Consider the following 19,787-nt stretch of genomic DNA (forward strand, 5'->3'; position numbering starts at 1 on the left):
AATATGTATCCAATGAAAATAAAAGGGTGTAAATTCATATCTCTGATTTTGAAATCAGATTAGTTGTCCCATCAGGACACCATGCTATGGAATATTAGATCATCAGTTTACACCTGCAATTTCCCCAAAACAGTATATTCCTGACCTCAGCTGTGCCATCAGGGAAGTGGTGACTGATCAAACGAGCGCAAATCACACGCCTTCCATCTTGGCCAGAAACAAAAGCTGACCCAGCAAGAAAATGAGAGGAAGAATAAATTACCAATTTGAAAATGACCAGAATCATGTTTTACCATTTACATTTGTACATAACAAATTTGATATACAATTGCTGTTTAAATATAAAGATTACATTTACAATTGTTTAAAACTATTTATCCTTTCTGGTTATTAGTTCAGACATTTTCCCTAGGTCACCGATTGATAACGTAGCAGAACCTCTCTGTGCTGGCTTAGCCTGAAAAGAAAAGAAATACAATGAATGTAGTGCACCACAGTATAAGTTACTTCGGTGCATGTGAACATGCCAGACAGTCTGGATACACTGAGACAGACAGCAAACATACACTCCATTATTATAGTAGTTTACAAATAAAAATATTTGCTTTTAGAAACATACATAGAAACATAGAAAATAGGTGCAGGAGCAGGCCATTCAGCCCTTCTAGCCTGCACCGCCATTCAATGAGTTCATGGCTGAACATGAAACTTCAGTACCCCCTTCCTGCTTTCTCGCCATAACCCTTGATCCCCCGAGTAGTAAGGACTTCATCTAACTCCCTTTTGAATATATTTAGTGAATTGGCCTCAACTACTTTCTGTGGTAGAGAATTCCACAGGTTCACCACTCTCTGGGTGAAGAAGTTTCTCCTCATCTCGGTCCTAAATGGCTTACCCCTTATCCTCAGACTGTGACCCCTGGTTCTGGACTTCCCCAACATTGGGAACATTCTTTCTGCATCTAACCTGTCTAAACCCGTCAGAATTTTAAACGTTTCTATGAGGTCCCCTCTCATTCTTCTGAACTCCAGTGAATACAAGCCCAATTGATCCAATCTTTCTTGATAGGTCAGTCCCGCCATCCCGGGAATCAGTCTGGTGAACCTTCGCTGCACTCCCTCAATAGCAAGAATGTCCTTCCTCAAGTTAGGAGACCAAAACTGTACACAATACTCCAGGTGTGGCCTCACCAAGGCCCTGTACAACTGTAGCAACACCTCCCTGCCCCTGTATTCAAATCCCCTCGCTATGAAGGCCAACATGCCATTTGCTTTCTTAACCGCCTGCTGTACCTGCATGCCAACCTTCAATGACTGATGTACCATGACACCCAGGTCTCGTTGCACCTTCCCTTTTCCTAATCTGTCACCATTCAGATAATAGTCTGTCTCTCTGTTTTTACCACCAAAGTGGATAACCTCACATTTATCCACATTATACTTCATCTGCCATGCATTTGCCCACTCACCTAACCTATCCAAGTCACTCTGCAGCCTAATAGCATCCTCCTCGCAGCTCACACTGCCACCCAACTTAGTATCATCCGCAAATTTGGAGATACTGCATTTAATCCCCTCGTCTAAATCATTAATGTACAATGTAAACAGCTGGGGCCCCAGCACAGAACCTTGCGGCACTCCACTAGTCACTGCCTGCCATTCTGAAAAGTACCCGTTTACTCCTACTCTTTGCTTCCTGTCTGACAACCAGTTCTCAATCCACGTCAGCACACTACCCCCAATCCCATGTGCTTTAACTTTGCACATTAATCTCTTGTGTGGGACAATATAATATAAATGACAAGAACTGGCACTTAAATCAGATTTTCAAATTCTATCAATAAAGTTAAGATTCCTAAATGCTTCCCTCTTAATATATTACCTTTATGTATGTTCCATTCCAATAAAACTTTCAAAATAAATCTCCATCTTATTTTATGCTCTGTGCATAACAACCCACATTCACCCACCACCATTTTCCTCTCGTGCGTTTTCTCACCTCCAGTTACCCAGCTGGCTATATTTATGAATGCGAACCTAACGGCCCTAGAAAGATATGATTTTGTTACATTCGATACAGCTGAGGCTATCTGGGTTAAGTTCATGGTCATAAATTGATTGCCACATTAAATGCAAATCACTATTTAAAAATCACATGACTCATACCATTGATCGTGGAAAGGTTTAAAGCTATGCTAATATAATGTGGTCAACTGATAATTTTATTCACTTTTTAAACAACTGGCTATTGGTGCAAGGACAGAAAATCATTGCTTTTGTGTAGAATGATAATTGAATTATATTGTTTAAAGAATAAACTCAAAGGCTAAGAAATATTCCATCATTTAAGTGAAGCTACTGACATGCATTAGATAAAATCCAAGGCTTTGCTACAGTGGAAAGTAATTTTGACCTACCACCCGACTGAGGACAAGTTAACTGGAACTCTTGCTGGGCTTTGGGGAAGAGCAGGGGAGTGGGACTAACTGAATAGCTCTTTCAAAGAGCCGGCAGAACACGGTGGGCCAAATGGGCTCCTTCTGTGCTGTATTATTCTACACGAGCAGGGGTTTGGAGCTAATTGAGATGTTTAGCGTATCCCCATTCAGAACAATAATAGTCAGTCAGAGCACATATTGGGAGGGGAGGTGGGTGGAAGGGAAACGCGGGGAAAATTATTTTTCCTGGATCAGATTTCCAATCAGAGACTGTTTCTCAGAGAATGTGTTTCATTTGTCCAATCAGAAATTTAGGATGAATTCAACATTTAAAAAAAAAAAGACAAAATTGTCTATTCATGGACCATACCACAACTTAATATTTGTCAGCCTAATCCCTCACTAATAGGTGCCAGCCCCAAGGTACATTGTGGGAACTCTAGTCAACCCACACTGGTACATTCTTAAGAGCCTTCTAATTAGTTGAGGGATGTTGAGGATGTAACTTTAGAGGCATTCCTAACACACAGTGGAAGACTTTGTGGGCATGTTTACTTGAATGTTCCTTATAGAGTGGGGTTTGGGAAGCAAGATACTTGCTCCAAAGCACTGGAGAATTTTTTTTTCAGCTATTTAACTGGTAGTGGCATATTTTTCTACTTGCCTAATGACAATCATATATTTGAGCAAATTAGCATGGCTAACTTAACAGATTAAGTTATCCTGCTCAAAATGATGCCAAATACAAATTTGAAAGTAAGATTGATGCAATAGCCTTGACGTGACCTAAATAATTGTGTGTCACGAACTAGACGCAAGACATTGTTATGTGGGTAGCACTCTCGCCACAGTTAGAAGTTTGTGGGTTTAAGGCCCTCTCTGGAGACTTGAGCACAGAATTTTAATTCGACATTCCAGTGTAATAGTGAGGGAGTGCCTCACTGCTGGAGGTGCCGTCTTTCGAATGAGATGTTAAACCGAGACCCTATCTGCCCTTTCAGGTGGGTGTAAAAGATCCCACGGCACTATTTCAAAGAACAAGGGAGTTATCCCTGGTGTCCTGGCCAATATTTATCCCTCAATCACTAAAAAACAGATGATTTGGTCATTATCACATTGCTGTTTGTGGGAGCTTGCCGTGCACAATTTGGCTGCTGTGTTTCCTACATTACAACAGTGACTACACTTCAAAAGCACTTCATTGGCTGTAAAGTGCTTTAGGACATCCCAAGTCATGAAAGGCACTATAATTAAAGCAAGACTTTCTTTTATATTGATAAATATCTCTCAAAATAACTTGCAATATCCAAATGTGCTTCTGTATACCACTACCATAGACAATTTAAACTATTTATACAGAAAATATTTAAACAAAATAGTGTTTAAAAATAATTGTAATTTAACATACATTTCTTTATTCAATTTTGTTAACACAGGTCGAACCTCCCTTATATGGAACCATCCATCGTCCAGAACCATTCCTGGCCACTGGGTGGAACATGTCCAGAACTCAGACATGAACAAATTGAGGTTCCCCCCCCTCCACCCCAATGATCTCTGCCACATTTCCAGCCTCGATATCCCCTTGCTCAATACCTGTACCACCCAATTTAACATGACCACCCCTCATCTGGAAAAATTCCTTCATAACAGGCCAGGTCCCAAGGGTTCTGGATACGGGAGGTTCAACCTGTATCTGTGTTTACATGAAAACAGCAAAGATGCTGAAACAGGAGAAAATTAAAGCATAAATGCAAAATTCATTTGTTTAAGAAAAAGCGATTTCTCTAGTAACCTATGACAACGCAAGATTTTATTTGTATTCTACTTACCTGTGACTCATGAGGTTTCCAACCAATCATATACAGAATCTGAAATGTTGCTGGCACAGATCCATCATCGTTGCCATACATCTCTTTGAAAAGAGATAATTCAAGCAGTTTATTTTAATATAATTGTATTACTTTAGAGAGACAGCAACTAATTGAAACCGCTCTTGTACTGCACAGGAGGGTAGTTGGTAACAACTTAATATTGGACCAAATCTTCCCGGAAAAATAATGGTGCGTTCACGATGCACGCCGTTATTAATGCACAATACGGTCAGTGAGTTCAGGCGGAGAGAAGCTGCGAGTTAAGAGTCCGTAATGTGTGTCAATTTACGTTGCTCCACCTTTTGCTTCACGCAAATGGCAGCTCACGCTCTACTGTTACATTATTGATTTATTTCAGTTTTGTCAATACTTGTGTTTGCATGAAGGACCAAGTTGCATCACATTTCTACGAGGAGAATTATCCTGGGTTGCATCCATACACCACCACATATTAGTTATATTGGAATTATTTTTTCAAAAATACACTTCCAGATAAAACTATTATACTTAATATGGGAGAAAGTACTTTCAATGTAAACTACTCCAAACCAACTGGATAAGTTTCAAAAATAAAATTGAGAATTAAAGATCGGTGTTATTTTTGTTCTCCCACGAAGGCTTGTCAATTTAAGTCCCAGCTGAGATCAGTTACAAGACCAATTAAAAAGTACTTCCATGAAAAACAGCAGACCCTTTCTTATCCTGGCTACTCATCAGGATGCATGCAAGACAGGAAACTGCTATTTCAGCTAAATACCGAGTAGTGGGTCTCGACAGGGGAACAAAATACAATGAAATTTGTTTCATTAAGTTAAGAAAAATGTTAACCTTCCTTAACTGGAGGAAGAGTACTTTCAATTGTTAAGCGATCTGCTATAATGGAATATTATCCTTAAACTATGGCTATTTTTGCATCTTGATTTTATTACATTTTTGCTCCTTCATGCTGACAGGTCAGTTAACTTAGCATATTTAAACAGCCTAATTTCCTGATAAAGTGTTAACCATCGTATACAAAAAAGTTGGTTATTTGTGCACCCGTTTAAAAAAAACTCAAATATACAACATATTCTAATTCACACCAAAGATGAGATTCAATTCAAACTCTACACTTGCACTATCTCACCTTTATAGATTGCTGCAGCTGCCAGCATTGTGTCCCTGTGCAACAAGGGTTTCCTGGACCAAGCACAATTGCTCTCTCCCATACCTTCAGATTTAGAGAAGTAAATACACAAGTCAAGAGATTTTTTTTGTTTAAAATCACATTAAGTTTCCAGCACAGGCACAATGGGCCAAATGGCATCCTTCTGTGCTGTATCATTCTATGATCTGAGGGCTGCAGGTGTATTTTTGCACCACATCTGAAACAGTTCACAATTTTCCACTTTCTTCACAAACAGCTACAAACAGAAATCTATGCCAGGGGTTTTATGCAACTTTTGTTGAGATTACTCATATTTCTAGGGGAGTTATAGAAAGTCCGGGGATGAAATTTGAAAGGATATTAGGAAAGGAAAGCAAGAGCATGAAAAATCCTTGGCAAGTAAAATCAAGGAAAACCCTAAGATGTCTTAGATATATATATTAACAGAAGAGGATAACTAAAGAAAGGGTAGGGCCTATTCGAGACCATGAGGGCAATCAGTGTGGAGGCGGAAGATGTGGTATGGTTCTTGCATCTGTTTTCACAAAAGAGAGGGGCGAAGAAGACACTGCTATCGAGGAGGAGGAGTGCGAAATATTAGAAGAAAGAGACAGAGAGAAGAGATATTAAAGAGTTTAGCAGTTTTGAAAGTGGATAAGTCCCCAGGCCCGGATGAAATATATCCCAGGCTGCTGAGCGAAGCCAAAGAGGAAATAGCAGAGGCTTTGACTATCATTTTCCAATCATCTCTGGCTTCAGGTGTGGTGCCGGAGGACTGCTAATGTGGTACCCTTGTTTAAGAAGGGAGAAAGTGATAGACCGAGTAATTACAGGCCAGTCAGCCTAACCCCAGTGGTGGGAAAATTATTGGAAAAAATCCTGAAGGACAGGATAAATCTTCATTTAGAAAGACACGGACTAATCAAGGATAGTCAGCACGGATGTATTACAGGAAGGTTGTGTCTGACCAACTTGATTGCATTTTGAGAGGAGGTAACCAGGAGGGTCGATGAGGGCAGTGCCCATGATGTAATGTATATGGATTTTAGCAAAGCTTTTGATAAGGACTGGTCACGAAAATAAAAGTCCATGGGATCCAGGGCAAAGTGGCAAGTTGGATCCAAAATTGGCTCAGAGGCAGGAAGCAAAGGTAATGGTTGATGGGTGTTTTTGTGACTGGAAGGATGCTATGCTTGAACTGTATAAAACACTGGTTCGGCCACAGCTCGAGTACTGCGTGCAGTTCTGGTCACCGCATTACAGGAAGGATGTGATAGCACTGGAGAGGGTAGAGAGATTTACAAGGATGTTGCCAGGAGTGGAGAATCTTAGCTATGAGGACAGATTGGATAGGCTGGGTTTGTTTTCCTTGGAAGAGGTTGCTGAGGGAAGACCTCATTGAGGTGTAGAAAATTATGAGAGGCCTAGATATAGTGGATAGAAAATACCTATTTCCCTTGGCAGAGGGGTCAACAACCAGAGTGCATAAATTTAAAGTAATTGATGGAAGATTTAGAGGGGATTTGAGGGGAAAATTTCTTCACGCAGAGGGTTGTGGGGGTCTGGAACTCACTGCCTGAACCGGTGGTAGTGGCAGAAACCCTCACCACATTTGTAAAAAGTGTTTCAATGTACACTTGAAGTGCCGTAACCTGTAGGATTTCAGACCAAGAGCTGGAAAGTGGGATTAAGCTGGATAGCCTCTTCTTGGGCAGTACGGACACAATGGGCCAAAACAGCCTCCTTCCGTGCTGTAAACTTCAATGATTTGCAATTATTTTTCTACAGAACTTTTCAAAAATAACATTTCAAACGACAAAAAGTACACCAAATACTGTCTTTATGTATGTATTTATATTGCAAAGACAGATACACATGTACACCCACCTTGTAAGTCCTCCATTACTTCAAGGACTCCTGGATAGTTCACCTGGATTTCATCAATGTCCTGTGGAAAATGTGCCACTATGTAAAATATTTCTTCAACACTTTTTTCACATTTTAAGTACTACCCCACTCGACCCAAATTCATCCCTTTTATGTTTTCTAGTTTTAAAAGGCTGATCAAAATTTGACTAATAGCTGACTGATCTGTAAAGAGATATACGAAGAGAAGAGGTAGGTTTTGATGGTGAAGATGAAAACCTACCCCACAATTTCCTGTGAACAGAAGCAATTAAATAACTTCAGTTTATTTATATTCATCTATGAATACACTAAATTTCATTTATGCAAGTGAAGGATTAGATCTTAGTGTAGCACAATGTATTAAGGCATGGCATTAACCTGGTGATTAACAGAGTGTTCCTCATCTCAACAGTGGAGACTAGCTCCTGTCCCACTGGGGCAGAGGAGAGTTAAACAAGCCACTCTGTACCTCCCAAATGGGCCAGTTGAAAGGTGACATTGTCAGAAACCAGGAGACCATTTCTCCTGTCTAACCTCTCTACCAGGGAAGTGGGGTGGCATAGACAGACTACTTGAAGGAAATGGGAAGAAAATAATAAATTTAACATAGTTTCAGTTGCAACAACAAAATATTGTGCTTAGAATACAAAAAGGGCAAATTTCCTTCAAAAAAAAATTTCTCTCAATGCAAGTTGGGAAGTTTTGAGATTTAAATAAGGTTAATTATTTAATTTGCCTTACCACAGTTAGCATGTTAAATCCTGCCTGTCCCAACAGATTTCCTAGGTCTGTAACAGCAGTGAATGGTGATACGTGAGGTGCAAAACCTCCTTCACGCTCCAGTTCTGCCAGTTGTAGGGAACAACGAAGTTCATATAGAGTCTCCCCTCCCAGCATGGCACCAATGAATACTCCATCTGGTTTTAAGGAATAATGAATCTGTAGAAGACAAAGGGTGATCAGTGTAAGCAGTATAGTCACCATATCCCCCAAAATTACTAGCTGGCTTTTGCATGAGTTGGTGCAGGGCTCAAACCTATTTCTGCAGACACAGAGACACACACGGGGCGGGGCGTCCCAGCACGTTGAAGGGCTCCTGGTGCTGCAGTCGGCAAGTAGAAACGTAATTTTTTATTTATTGATTTTTTAAAATTCATTTATTATTGATGGCTCTATTTGTAAAAGTGACGTGTTTCATGTTTGTAAACACCCCCCGCAAACCCCATCTCTCGTTCCCTATGCCTGATTTTCTAAGTGTAGGCAAGGTTTTTCTGAGTGTACAAAAATCTACACTTACTCTATTCTGTTAGTTTGGAGTAAGTTTTCGCTGCCTAAACTTGCAAAACAGGCGCAAGTGGCTGGACACACCCTCTTTTGGAAAAAAACTGTTCTAAAATGGAACTATTCTAACTCACTAGAACTGGAGCAAACTAAATCCCGAGAATTGCAATTTCTAAGATGCTCCAGTCTAAACTAGTTGCTCAAAAAAAAATAGGAGCAACTCAGGCCAAAACTTGAGCCCTATGTCCCGAGACTCCTTTGCAACTGTACTCCATTTAGTCTATTATTTTCCAATCAGTATGTGGCCTCCTTATTCCTCATACCAAAATGCACCACCTCACACATCTATATGGAACTTCATTTGTCATTTACATGCCCTTTCTGCAACTTTGTTAATGGTAAAATTATCACTTCCATATTTTTTTCTGGCTTTAAACAATTTTCTGAAATAAAAAAAACACTTGTTTCTGACAAAGGCAACCTATGTTGCCCCCTGGCGGTTTGAATTCTTCAGCAGACAGATATGCTAATTGGGTTGGCCTCTAGAAAGTGAAGTACCTAAACATTTTTTTTTAAATCAACCTGGTGCCAGAATTCTAATTTTCAAAAGTAATCTCGTTTTCCCCACTTTTTGGGTTAAAGTTTTTGTAAACCTTCATCAGCAACAAGACTAAAACCATAAATCCAACCCTGGTGCAATATTGGATTTATTAAAAAGTACCAAATAAAAGTAAGTTAAACTTGTGTTAATCACTCCTCTTCACCTTCCTTGCTTGCTTCACCTAATGATTGAAAGCCTGATCTTACAAACCCATCTGCAGCAGGGTTATTTTATTTTAAAAGCGGATTTACGGACAGCTCAAAATCCACACATGTGTTTCACATTTCCTCTCCTAAAACATGTCATCGCCATCTGACAGCAACAAAGTCCCTTCTTATTTACCTGTTGCAGGTAAAACTCAGCAACTCACTCACCTGTAGCAGGTTTAATCTCCCATCGATTTTTAAAGCTTCGTTCAGCCTCATAGCTGGTACCTGGCTACACTGAGCTGGCCCGCTCTGGAATAACTGTGCTCAGAAAAATCCCCGCTCGGACTGCGGAGTTTGTGTAACAGGCCTCAGAACCGTGGCGCCAGAGGAGGGGGGGGAAAACGCTGCCTTCATCACCAGGGCAATTAGCTAAACGTCACTCCTCCACAGCTTCTGCCTGCAGCACGTGGAACTTCTCAGAACGACAACCAATCCCTCACCCACTCCCTTATCATGTGGCCACTGCCCCAACTCTTGTTACTTTCCAATTGGGATCAGCTCCAAGGTCGCAAGACTCGCAAACTACTGTCTGCATTTCGGGCTATCGTGTATTGGGCCAATCCACTGGTCCAGCTGTCTGGCAGTCCAATTCTCTGCACGGCATTTCATTTGAAGTGCGAGTGACCTCTGACGTGCGTGCGGCCGTGCACCTTAGAGGGAACAGTGCTGGTACATTTCATCCCCCTTCTTCAGTATTCTGGGATACATATGCGAACGTGGTGACTTTTTATCTTTAGTCCCATTAACTTTTTTTTTTAAATGAGAGTTTCCCGTTGAATATTTATCTCCAGTGGCTCTTCTGCATGATCGTCAAGAACTCCTATGGTCCCACTTGCACCTTCAAGATTGCCACAAAATAATTAAGCATTTCTGCTGTTCCCTCATGCATGTTGCTAAAAGTCCTCAATATATCCTTTCATGGTGACCACCAGCCTTCTATGGTTTTTATATATTTGTTAGTTTTCCCCTGTATTATATTCTTCCGATTTTAAACCTCATTTTTCTCTAACCTCTCAGTCATTAAACCTCAGCCATTGATACCCCATTGCTTCTAGTTAGATATCTGTAACCTCCACCTTCTGTTTTTAAAATATTTCCCAATGCTGGTTCGAGGTTTAATCTGCCTTTTTTTCCCCAACCAATTAATTTGGAATCTTTTATTCCATTGGAAATCAGTTAATTTCCAATCTAACATCTTTATTGCTGAACCCTTTTTTTTTCTCTTGGATTTATTTAATCACCAGAACCAGATTGAGCATTATTCCAATGCTTCCCTGGCCAGCCACCCATCCTGCACCCTCCACAATCTTCAGCTCATCCAAAACAATGTTTCCCATATCCATCCTGCACCAAGTCCCTCTCAGCCATTACCCCTGTGCTCACTGACCTACATTGGCTTCTGGTTTCCCAACATGTTCAATTTACAATTCCCTACCTCATTCAAGTCTCTTCATAACCTCACCCCTCCCTACCTCCCCACCTCTAACCTACTCCTCCCAGAACTCTGGGCTCCTTTGCACCCCAACTCCGTATGCCTCACCATTGGCACTGTGTCTTTAGCCATCCATTTCCCTCCATACACCTCCCCCCTCCCCCAAAATTCAGCTCTTTGACCAAGCTTCGAATCACTCCTCATATTTCCTTCTTTGGCTTGGCATGAATTTGTCAGATTACACCGGTAAACAACTTGGTAGGTAAACAACTTGGTAGGTAAACAACTTGGTAGGTAAACAACTGCTGTTGTTTTGTTAATTAAACTTATTCTTAACCCCACCATACTACATTTGTCCCTCCAATCCTGGTCCTCCCATTCACTAATATAATTAAATGTGAATTCCCATCCAGACAACCTGAATTTGAATCCCAACAAGCTGCACAGGTGACTCGGGAGTTCTTATCCAAACATCAGACAGGATCCTGAAACTACATCATTTCAGGAAGGCAAAACTTGCAAGACCATTTCCACAGATGTGCATCTCCATGTTGGCCAACCATCAAAGGCATGAATGCAAACTGTGGAGAACCCTTTGCTCAAATATTCCTGTTCTTTTGATCATTAGTGAAAGCAGTCCAGCAGGAAGCCACATTGGGCTGAATGTTAATTTATAAGCGCACACATTTATTAGTTACTTTGCTGATGTATGACAATAAAACACATTTTACTGTAAAATATTTCTATGGTTTGTGTCAGGAAAAAAAGATTACTGTAGTCACTCCTTATGCTTCATTATTGAACACTGAATTGATAGATCAAATGTGTCAATCGTCACTTTCAAGGTTACATGTAATGCAATTGAGATTATGATGGCCGCTTATACTGAACTGAATATGCTTACTTGGAAAATATGACTATCCTTTTTTAAACATGGAAATGTGCTCCAACAGATACAAAATTAAGCAACTATGAGACACTTTCCAAAACCAGTATCAGCTGTGCAATAAATATGTCTATCATTCAATTTATTTCTGCCTACTTGTTTGGAAAAGTGCTAAAGGCATTCTCACCTGTTTGAATGCTCCCGGGAGGTCATTCACCCAATGCAGACTGAAAATTTAAAAAAAAGGCAGATTTTAAATAACGTTCTTTTAAAGTATTCCAATTACAAGCAATCAGGGATTACATTTATTCAAATTAAACTATTTTGTAAAATTCAAATCAATGTCCTTTGCAAATCACATTAGTCTCAGGAAACATTTGATTTACATAACATTGTACAAACATAATTCCTAGATCAAGTATTTAACTATTTCCAATGGGAACTGATCAGCTGCTTTTATTCATTTAGAAGAGCTGGTGGTTTAATCACACTTCACATACCATAAACTGCTAAGAATGAGATCAAATGTATTTTCTTTGAATGGAAGAAACTCTTCATCTGCCAAGATACGATAGGTGGGAATTTCAGTCTCAATTGGATGTTTCTGCAAAGGAACATTTAAAACAAAAAGAACTGCCTAAAAAAAAGGTACAGCTATTAAACAGCACAACAACCAAAGTACAAATGTTCTGGACCCAGGATTACTCTGCATTCTCTCCTCCACCCCCTAATTAAGTTATTTTGTCCCCAAAGCTCATTCTGTTTCTTCATGTTACAAGCTATTATCAGACTGCTGCAGCTGAGACACTGCTCCTTGGGCATGTACAATTGGGCAAAATGCTGACTTTCCCTCCAAACTTTGTACAAACACCACCTCAGTTTGGCGCCTCCAGATGAGATCACCTACCTGGGGATTGAGGGAAAAAGGATAAAATTGTCGGTGAAAATTCCTATCCTACCATTTTACCACAAGTTTGGTAACATTAGTGCACAGCACCACGTTCACAGCTGGTCTGTATTTAACTTGTATGCAACAAATCATTTGTTTCAAAATAGTGTACCAACATGCTTCTAGGATGTATATCTTCAGGAGGAAAGCTGGTAACTTCAGTAGAAATGATGAAAATAATTCTATTGGAAACATTGCTGACATTTTAAGAGATTAGTCAGCTTTAAACTATTTGGCAAAGCTTTAATTATTAATATATAATGTGCTATGAGGTTCTCCAAGGAGTTCTTTACCAATTGTTAATTTTCAATGGGGCAAAGCTGGGAGCTGAAAAGCAGAAGGATTTAGGGGTTCAGGTTTACAAGCCCTTAAAAGCAGCACCTCAAGTGGACAAGGCCACAGCATATAATTTTGTGGATATTCTCTCCTTTAAAAAGTCATACGTTTGTATTGAATAAATTAATTGCAGGGCTGAATCATTGAATATTCCTTTAAACTAAAATACTTTCTTTAAATGAAAAAAAAAAGCACATAAAGAAATCCATCAGTGTACCTACCAAAGCATTTTCTGCAATATCCATTTGAAAGAGTTTTTGAACTGTTTCCTGAAATAACAGAAGTATGTTAAACTCATACGTAACCAAACTAGTTCTTTTTATAGACAGAACTGCTCCAATTTATTTTAATTTAAGGTTTTTGTGTTACTGTTAATAAAAGGCACAAAGTTACATTCTTCAGTATCACTCTTATCAGAATAAATGCTTCCATTTTAAAAAGGGTGCTCATTTTTGTGCCCCTTTATAAACTAGCAAGTAACAGTGTAAAATTCTATCCACCACACTGCATAGACAATAGTTTCATGACTGTTTTGAATCTTGGGACTGTTGCTCCAGAGATTCTTAGTCGATGTCATGATTTGTGAGCATTATGACAGTCTGACATGCACAAAATTATGCGGCGTGTCCAATGCACAAGATGGAAAGTCAGAGTCGTGCTTGATGGGGTAGTGGCACACCGAATTTAAATTTAACTGGGAAACAAATCTACACTGGCAATACAAGTATCATGTCTCATTTTGGAATGCTGCAACTATCTAAACGTTCATATTTTCTACACTATCCTTAGAGCTTTTATGAGAAAATCTCCCAATTTAAAAAGTAATTATGTTGAGCAGTTTGTGCTATGGACTTGTGTGCATTAGATAATGGGTTGAGACTTCCCAAATGAACTTCACATAAGCCTTTTATAGCAAACTTTCATTTCGGTCTCTGATTTAAAACCAAGCTCACAGGTGTTAATTCCCTTTAAAACCTTTTTAAAAACCATTTGACCACCATCTATGCTAATGTTACCTTGTTCAGGTTTTCTGCTAAATAGCCTTTTCCACACCCAATGTCCAGTGCAACAGGAAAGGTTCTAAAACAAAAAAAGGTGAAATCACACACGGATAAAATGTCGTGCACATCGTTGCACAATTCTATTGCTTTAACAAGAGTATAGAGGGGAAGATCAAGAGGTTGGGTACACTGTAGATCCAGAAAATATTGAACTAGTCATATTATAGTACAATAAGGGATAGCATAGCAGTCTTACACTTACCTCACAATATCAAACACACGGTCTACAATTCTGCTTCCAACCTGTACAATTGCAAAATTATTGTGATCTAGAGAACACAGAAAGATATTTCATGACTGCAACTTAAACAAAGAAATGTTTTACTTTACAATAGGTCAGCCATGATATCAATGAATGGCCTGCTCCCGTTCCTACAGGTTTAGTCCAGTGAATTCCCCACATAGCCCCCAAGATATTGTAAAGTGAGAAGTGGGAAGGAACATGCCACAACCAATATATAATTTAACTTCCCTCCAGTCACAACTCAAATCCAGAAACATTGGGATATTTTAAGTCTGCTCCCAGAGTGGCTTGAACCAGCAGTCCCAGCGCAAAAAAACATAGCAACAAGGAATCACTGACAAAACACTCTGAAATTTTGAGGAACTCAGTAGAATACTATTGTCAAATCAGATTTTGTTTTGCAAATCTTGAGGACATGAAAATACAAAATGATTCTATATCATTGTTTTTAGGTTGCTGTCTCCCTATTAAGTTCATAGACACCAGTACTGTTCAAGAAACTTGGCAAGCAACAGCCATCTCCCAATATCATTCTGTATTCAATCAGCAAGAACATGGCTACCTTGCCCTGCAATGTTTACTTGAGGGGGTGCCTAGTCTCCACTTATCACTTCCCGACAAGGTAACTGACATCAGACACTTGCAGCATAGGAAATTAAGTGAATACATGTCTTACTCCTTCTTCTCTGGCATAGGAGAACACCAACTCCAGACTAAAGTCTTAAATAAAAGACTTGTCTTCTTAAAGCAACCAAAAAATGCAGGACTGACAAAAAAAGTCACAATGCCCCTATCACCGTTTTTATCATCACTGGGTCAAAATCCTGGAACTCACTACCAAACAGCACTATGGGACTGCCTTCATCACACGGACAGCAGCGGTTCAAGAAGGTGGCTCACCACCTTCTCAAGCGCAATTAGGGATGGGCAATAAATGCTGGCCTTCCCAGCAACACCTACATCCATTGAATGGATTTTTAAAAATCCCAGTATTATTTTCAATTAAAATCAGGATCGCATCAAAACTATATTCTTCATATATTTTAAAAGATATCTCAAGGGTATCCCAAATTAAAACAAACAATTTTCATTTATATAATACTTGAATACATTTTCCAGCCCCCCAAAAATATCTTTTTGATTTTGCACAAGTATAACAAAGCTTCTACTTTCTGGTCCATATCCAAGCACCCATGCACAGATTCTTGACAAAATAACATTTTGCATTTACATAGCACTTTTAACATAGGAAAACTCCCCAAAGCATTTCAGAGGTGTAATCAGAAAAATGGACCTCGAGTTAAAAAGGAAGGAATATTAGGAGGGAGGTAACTAAAAGCTTGCCCAACGAGGATCTTAAAGGGGGAAATTGGAATATGTGCCTCTGTGGCTGAAGGCAGGACTGTCAATGGTGGGGTGAAGGATGAACAAGCCATAGTCAGAGGTCCAGAGAGTTTGGGGGGGGGGGGGGGGGGGGGTCAACACTGGAGATGAGATAGGGAGGGGCAAGGTCATGAAAAGATGATCTTAAAAACATAGGAATGATCATTTTAATTGATATGTTTGGAGTCTGGGAGCCAATGTAGATCAGGTGATAGGCAAAGAGAACAGTGAGGGATAGGATAGAGTACGGCAGCAGAGTTTTGGAGGAAGTGTAGTTTAGAGTGTAGTGAAATTAAGGGACAATGGAACAAAGTCGGGTAGATGGAGTTGAGACACAAATCAGTCGTGATCTAACGGAATAGCAGAACAGGTTAGAGGGCCTCCTTCTGTTCCCATGAATGGAGAAGAGCACTCAACAACAGAAAAAACATTTCATTCAGATTACTTTAAGTAATAAGTACTTGTAATTTTTTTTAAGTTTACATAACAAATGTTAGTTAATGTCTGCCCGCCATTGGAAAGGTGTGCCATTGCAGGGGCAGTGTGCAAACTCACCTCCTCTTTCAGATAATCATATTTAGCACTTTCGGGCATGGAGGACGCCCAGTTTTTCTGCCGCCTTTTCATCTTCCTGTCAAACACGTTCACTCCGCCCCCTGCTCTGGAGCACAGCGACCGCCCGCGCTTCGCGCTGCTCCCCGAACCTGACCTTGAGCTGGAGGAAGCCTGAAGCAGCCGGCGGAGGTCGGGGAACACAAGCCGCCGATCACACCGGCTGGCCGAACAACGCAGATAGGAGAACGCGGAGACCACCCCGCTCATCCTCGGGGAGGAAAGCACCAGTGTTTCTCGCTCGTTGTCTGCCCCGACTCTCACTCTCTGCCTCCGTCACTCGGGTTCTGTCCTCCACACATGCGCTGATAAAGTCTGACTCAACCATTTAATGAAAGGGGATAAGTGTCCAACACATGAAAACACGGGAAAAAGGTCGTCGACCTAAAACATTAACTGCGTTTCTCTCTCCACAGAGGCTGCCTGGCTTGCTGAGTATTTCCAATATTTTCTGTTTTTATTGAAGAAAAACCGGATCAGCGGGCAATGCCAGGAGACGATGGGCTGACCCAAGCTCCCCCCCCCAAAAAAAATGCGCCTTGAGCTCGCCCATTCCCTGCAGGTGAGGGGTCACGCCGCGGTGGTGTGTGGGAGTGTCACGAAGACGGCGCGACGCGTGGAGCGCAGGTTGGTGTACAAACTGTCACACATTTATATAGACCCATTAACGTCGTGCAGCGTCCCAAGGCGCCTCACAGGCACCAAGCCACGGCTGCCGTTCCTTTGACTCGCCTTTGCACGTTTAGATTTTTACATTTTTTGTGTGGCGACTTGTTGGAAGTGCGAGTCGATAACGGTGCAGTGAAGGCATGAGGGCCTTTATTGAAGAAAGAAGATGGGGGCACCATTTAGGATCCTATCAAACTGAAAAAATGCCAAAATAATCATCAGATGCCACCAAAATAAAAAAGATACTGTTTCAACTAAATACAGAATACGAACCGTAGAGTTCATGGTTTAGGAACAGAAATCCTGCTTATTTGTAACAAGATTAACCGTTAATGGTTTGCTCACCAGCAGAGAAACCATCAAATGCTTGGCCCCCAACCACAACCAATGACCGACAGTATAAAGAGGCAATATAAACAGAAAATGCTGGATGTTGATGACCTTTCATAAGAACTGGAAAGGGCATCGATCTGAAACGTTAACTCTGTTTCTCTCTCCACAGATAGTGCCTGACCTGCTGAGTGTTTCCAGCATTTTCTGTTTTTATTTCAGATTTCCAGCATCCACAGTATTTTGCTTTCGGAGCAGCTATTGAAAATGTGTCCTTTTTTTGCTATTTTATTGGTACAAACAGGCAGTTGTGATTTTTTTTTTCTTTGTCGACCAGCAAAGTCCAGCAAGACTTTAAAAAAATATATATAATTCAGAAAATTACTGCCACTAAAGCACACCACATGTACTTCACTTTTAATTTATACATTTCAATAATGGCTTTTTAGGGATTTTTGATATCTCTTTCTTAAAAGTTTGTCTCTTGTTGCAGTTTTTTGTCAGTTTGGAAAGAAGATTGGGCAAAAATGGCATCAAGGCCCCAGGAAATAATAAACGATGGGCGCTTCACTCAGGTGATGAAGGACCCCAGGTTCTGGGAGATGCCTGAGAAGGAGCGCAAGATCAAGATTGATAAAAGATTTCAGGGAATGTTTCACGATAAGAAGTTCAAACTGAATTATACAGTGGATAAGAGAGGAAGACCAATCAACCACAGCACAACAGAGGACCTGAAGCGGTTTTATGATTTGGACTCCGATGACTCTGACTTGGCTGATAATGAACGCAAAAAAAAGAAAAATAAAGAGACGGGGAAAAAATTGAAACAAAAAGAGCAGCGTGGTTCTGACAAAGATGCAAAAGGCAGCACGGTCATAAACAAAAAGAAGAAAAAGCAGGAGACATTTTTAAAATCTGATGTGGACCAGGCGACAAAACAAAAAACAAAAGAACTGGAAACTGAGGTGCTCATTGACAATTTTGTTGACGTCTCTAACAAGAGTCAAGTAAAAAAGGCAAAGCTTAAACGGACAGCGAGTGAGATGGGAGTATTAAAAAATGATAGTTCTGACGGCAGTGATGATGAAATGGAACTCACAAGTGCAAAGAAAAAGGAATCCATTTCCTCCCAGAAACTACTAAAGAAAAATATCAACAGAAATCAAGCTGATAAAGTGAAACAATTAGTAGCAGGGAATCAAGAAAGAAGTTTGAAAAGTCTGAATACAGTTAAACCTTGTACCTCAGAAGATGAAATTGAACTAGGTATGTGGTTTTCCTGGATTTCTCCTCTTTTTTTTTTAACCTTCCTCATTGACCTTGAGACCAGCTCCGACGACAATATATCTGCCGTCAGATATATATATGAATTTACATGTTTCAGTACATTTCTGTTTGCTTACGTTTTATATTTGAAAGTTTGGTACTACAGGTCAGCCCTAATATGTCAAATGTGAGCTGTTAACGCCCATGCAAACATTTAAGATTTTGTTATTCTCCAGGTATTGGACTGGATATTATTGAACAATTTCAGAAGTGGTCATTTTCCTTGTTTTCAGTTTGAAACTTAAATTCTGTTTGTTGGGTTAATTATTGACATTAATTTCTTTGCCATCAGCCATTCATTGGTCTGGGACCTGTAGTCAGTGGCGAAGCGACAGCGCTTGCCCCTGAGCTTGAAGAAAGCTGCCCATGAATATCTAGCGATCTCTGTGGCGTCAATTTCAGCTCTCCCGATGGTAGTTTGAATCTGGGGCCAAATCAAGCAAATCTCCAGCATCCAGCAACAGTGATGTCATCAAGCAGGCTAACCAACTAATCATAGAATGGTTACAGCACAGAAGGAGGCTATTCGGCCTGTCGAGCCCATGCCAGCTCGCTGGAAGAGAATTTCAGCTGGTCCCACTCCCCCGTCCTTTCCCTTCAAATGTTTTTCCTTCGGGTACTTATCTAATTCCCTTTTGAAAGCCCATTGAAGAATTCTCGTAGACAGCAAGCTATACATTTTACAGAGAGCGAAATAACGATTGGGGCGTAGACATAGGATTAAGGTAGATGCTGAAATATCATAAACAAACTTTTAAAATATATTTAAAACTTTGTAATCCTTAATCATATTAATGGAATAATTTGACATTCCACAAATATAAAATTTGTTTTTCAGGGCCCGAACAGTTGTTCAGCAGTTAGTACTGCTGCACAGGAGGGCAGGAAAAAGAGTGGGAGAGCAATAGTGATAGGGGATTCGATTGTAAAGGGAATAGATAGGCGTTTCTGCGGCCGCAACCGAGACTCCAGGATGGTATGTTGCCTCCCTGGTGCAAGGGTCAAGGATGTCTCGGAGCGGGTATAGGACATTCTGAAAAGGGAGGGTGAACAGCCAGTTGTCGTGGTGCACATTGGTACCAACGATATAGTTTAAAAAAAA

The 19,787-nt window shown here is 40.3% G+C and overlaps 2 protein-coding genes across 2 annotated transcripts in view; one reads left to right on the forward strand and one right to left on the reverse strand.

The window, feature by feature from the left end:
• Window positions 1–265: 265 nt before the first annotated feature.
• ndufaf5 (NADH:ubiquinone oxidoreductase complex assembly factor 5) lies at window positions 266–16,651 on the reverse strand. Its single transcript, XM_070889841.1, has 11 exons — window positions 16,304–16,651; window positions 14,324–14,364; window positions 14,077–14,140; window positions 13,282–13,329; window positions 12,276–12,379; window positions 11,963–12,002; window positions 8,108–8,305; window positions 7,346–7,406; window positions 5,438–5,521; window positions 4,270–4,352; window positions 266–457 (listed from the first exon to the last, which is right to left on the reverse strand). Exons 1-11 carry the CDS (start codon window positions 16,568–16,570, stop codon window positions 371–373), a joined length of 1,077 nt encoding a protein of 358 aa, XP_070745942.1. The 5' UTR covers window positions 16,571–16,651; the 3' UTR covers window positions 266–370.
• A 288-nt stretch (window positions 16,652–16,939) lies between these two features.
• The window catches only part of esf1 (ESF1, nucleolar pre-rRNA processing protein, homolog (S. cerevisiae)), a 95,513-nt gene continuing 92,665 nt past the window's right edge, over window positions 16,940–19,787 (forward strand). Inside the window, exons 1-2 of the mRNA XM_070889822.1 lie at window positions 16,940–16,987; window positions 17,853–18,625. Coding sequence (XP_070745923.1) covers window positions 17,887–18,625 — 739 coding nt within the window. The 5' untranslated portion in view covers window positions 16,940–16,987; window positions 17,853–17,886. The remainder of the gene's footprint in view (window positions 16,988–17,852; window positions 18,626–19,787) is intronic.

This window comes from Pristiophorus japonicus, chromosome 9 (assembly GCF_044704955.1).
Source record: "Pristiophorus japonicus isolate sPriJap1 chromosome 9, sPriJap1.hap1, whole genome shotgun sequence".
Lineage (NCBI taxonomy): Eukaryota > Metazoa > Chordata > Chondrichthyes > Pristiophoridae > Pristiophorus > Pristiophorus japonicus.

What these genes read in the sequence shown, in the direction of transcription:
- ndufaf5 (XM_070889841.1), bottom strand. Translation starts at nt 16,570, where the DNA reads ATGAGCGGGGTGGTCTCCGCGTTCTCCTATCTGCGTTGTTCGGCCAGC. An exon ending in ATGATTATCTGAAAGAGGAG is followed by an intron (nt 14,365 to 16,303) that starts GTGAGTTTGCAC and finishes GCAATTGTACAG; the next exon opens with GTTGGAAGCAGAATTGTAGA. An exon ending in TCCCGGGAGCATTCAAACAG is followed by an intron (nt 8,306 to 11,962) that starts GTGAGAATGCCT and finishes TGTCTTCTACAG; the next exon opens with ATTCATTATTCCTTAAAACC.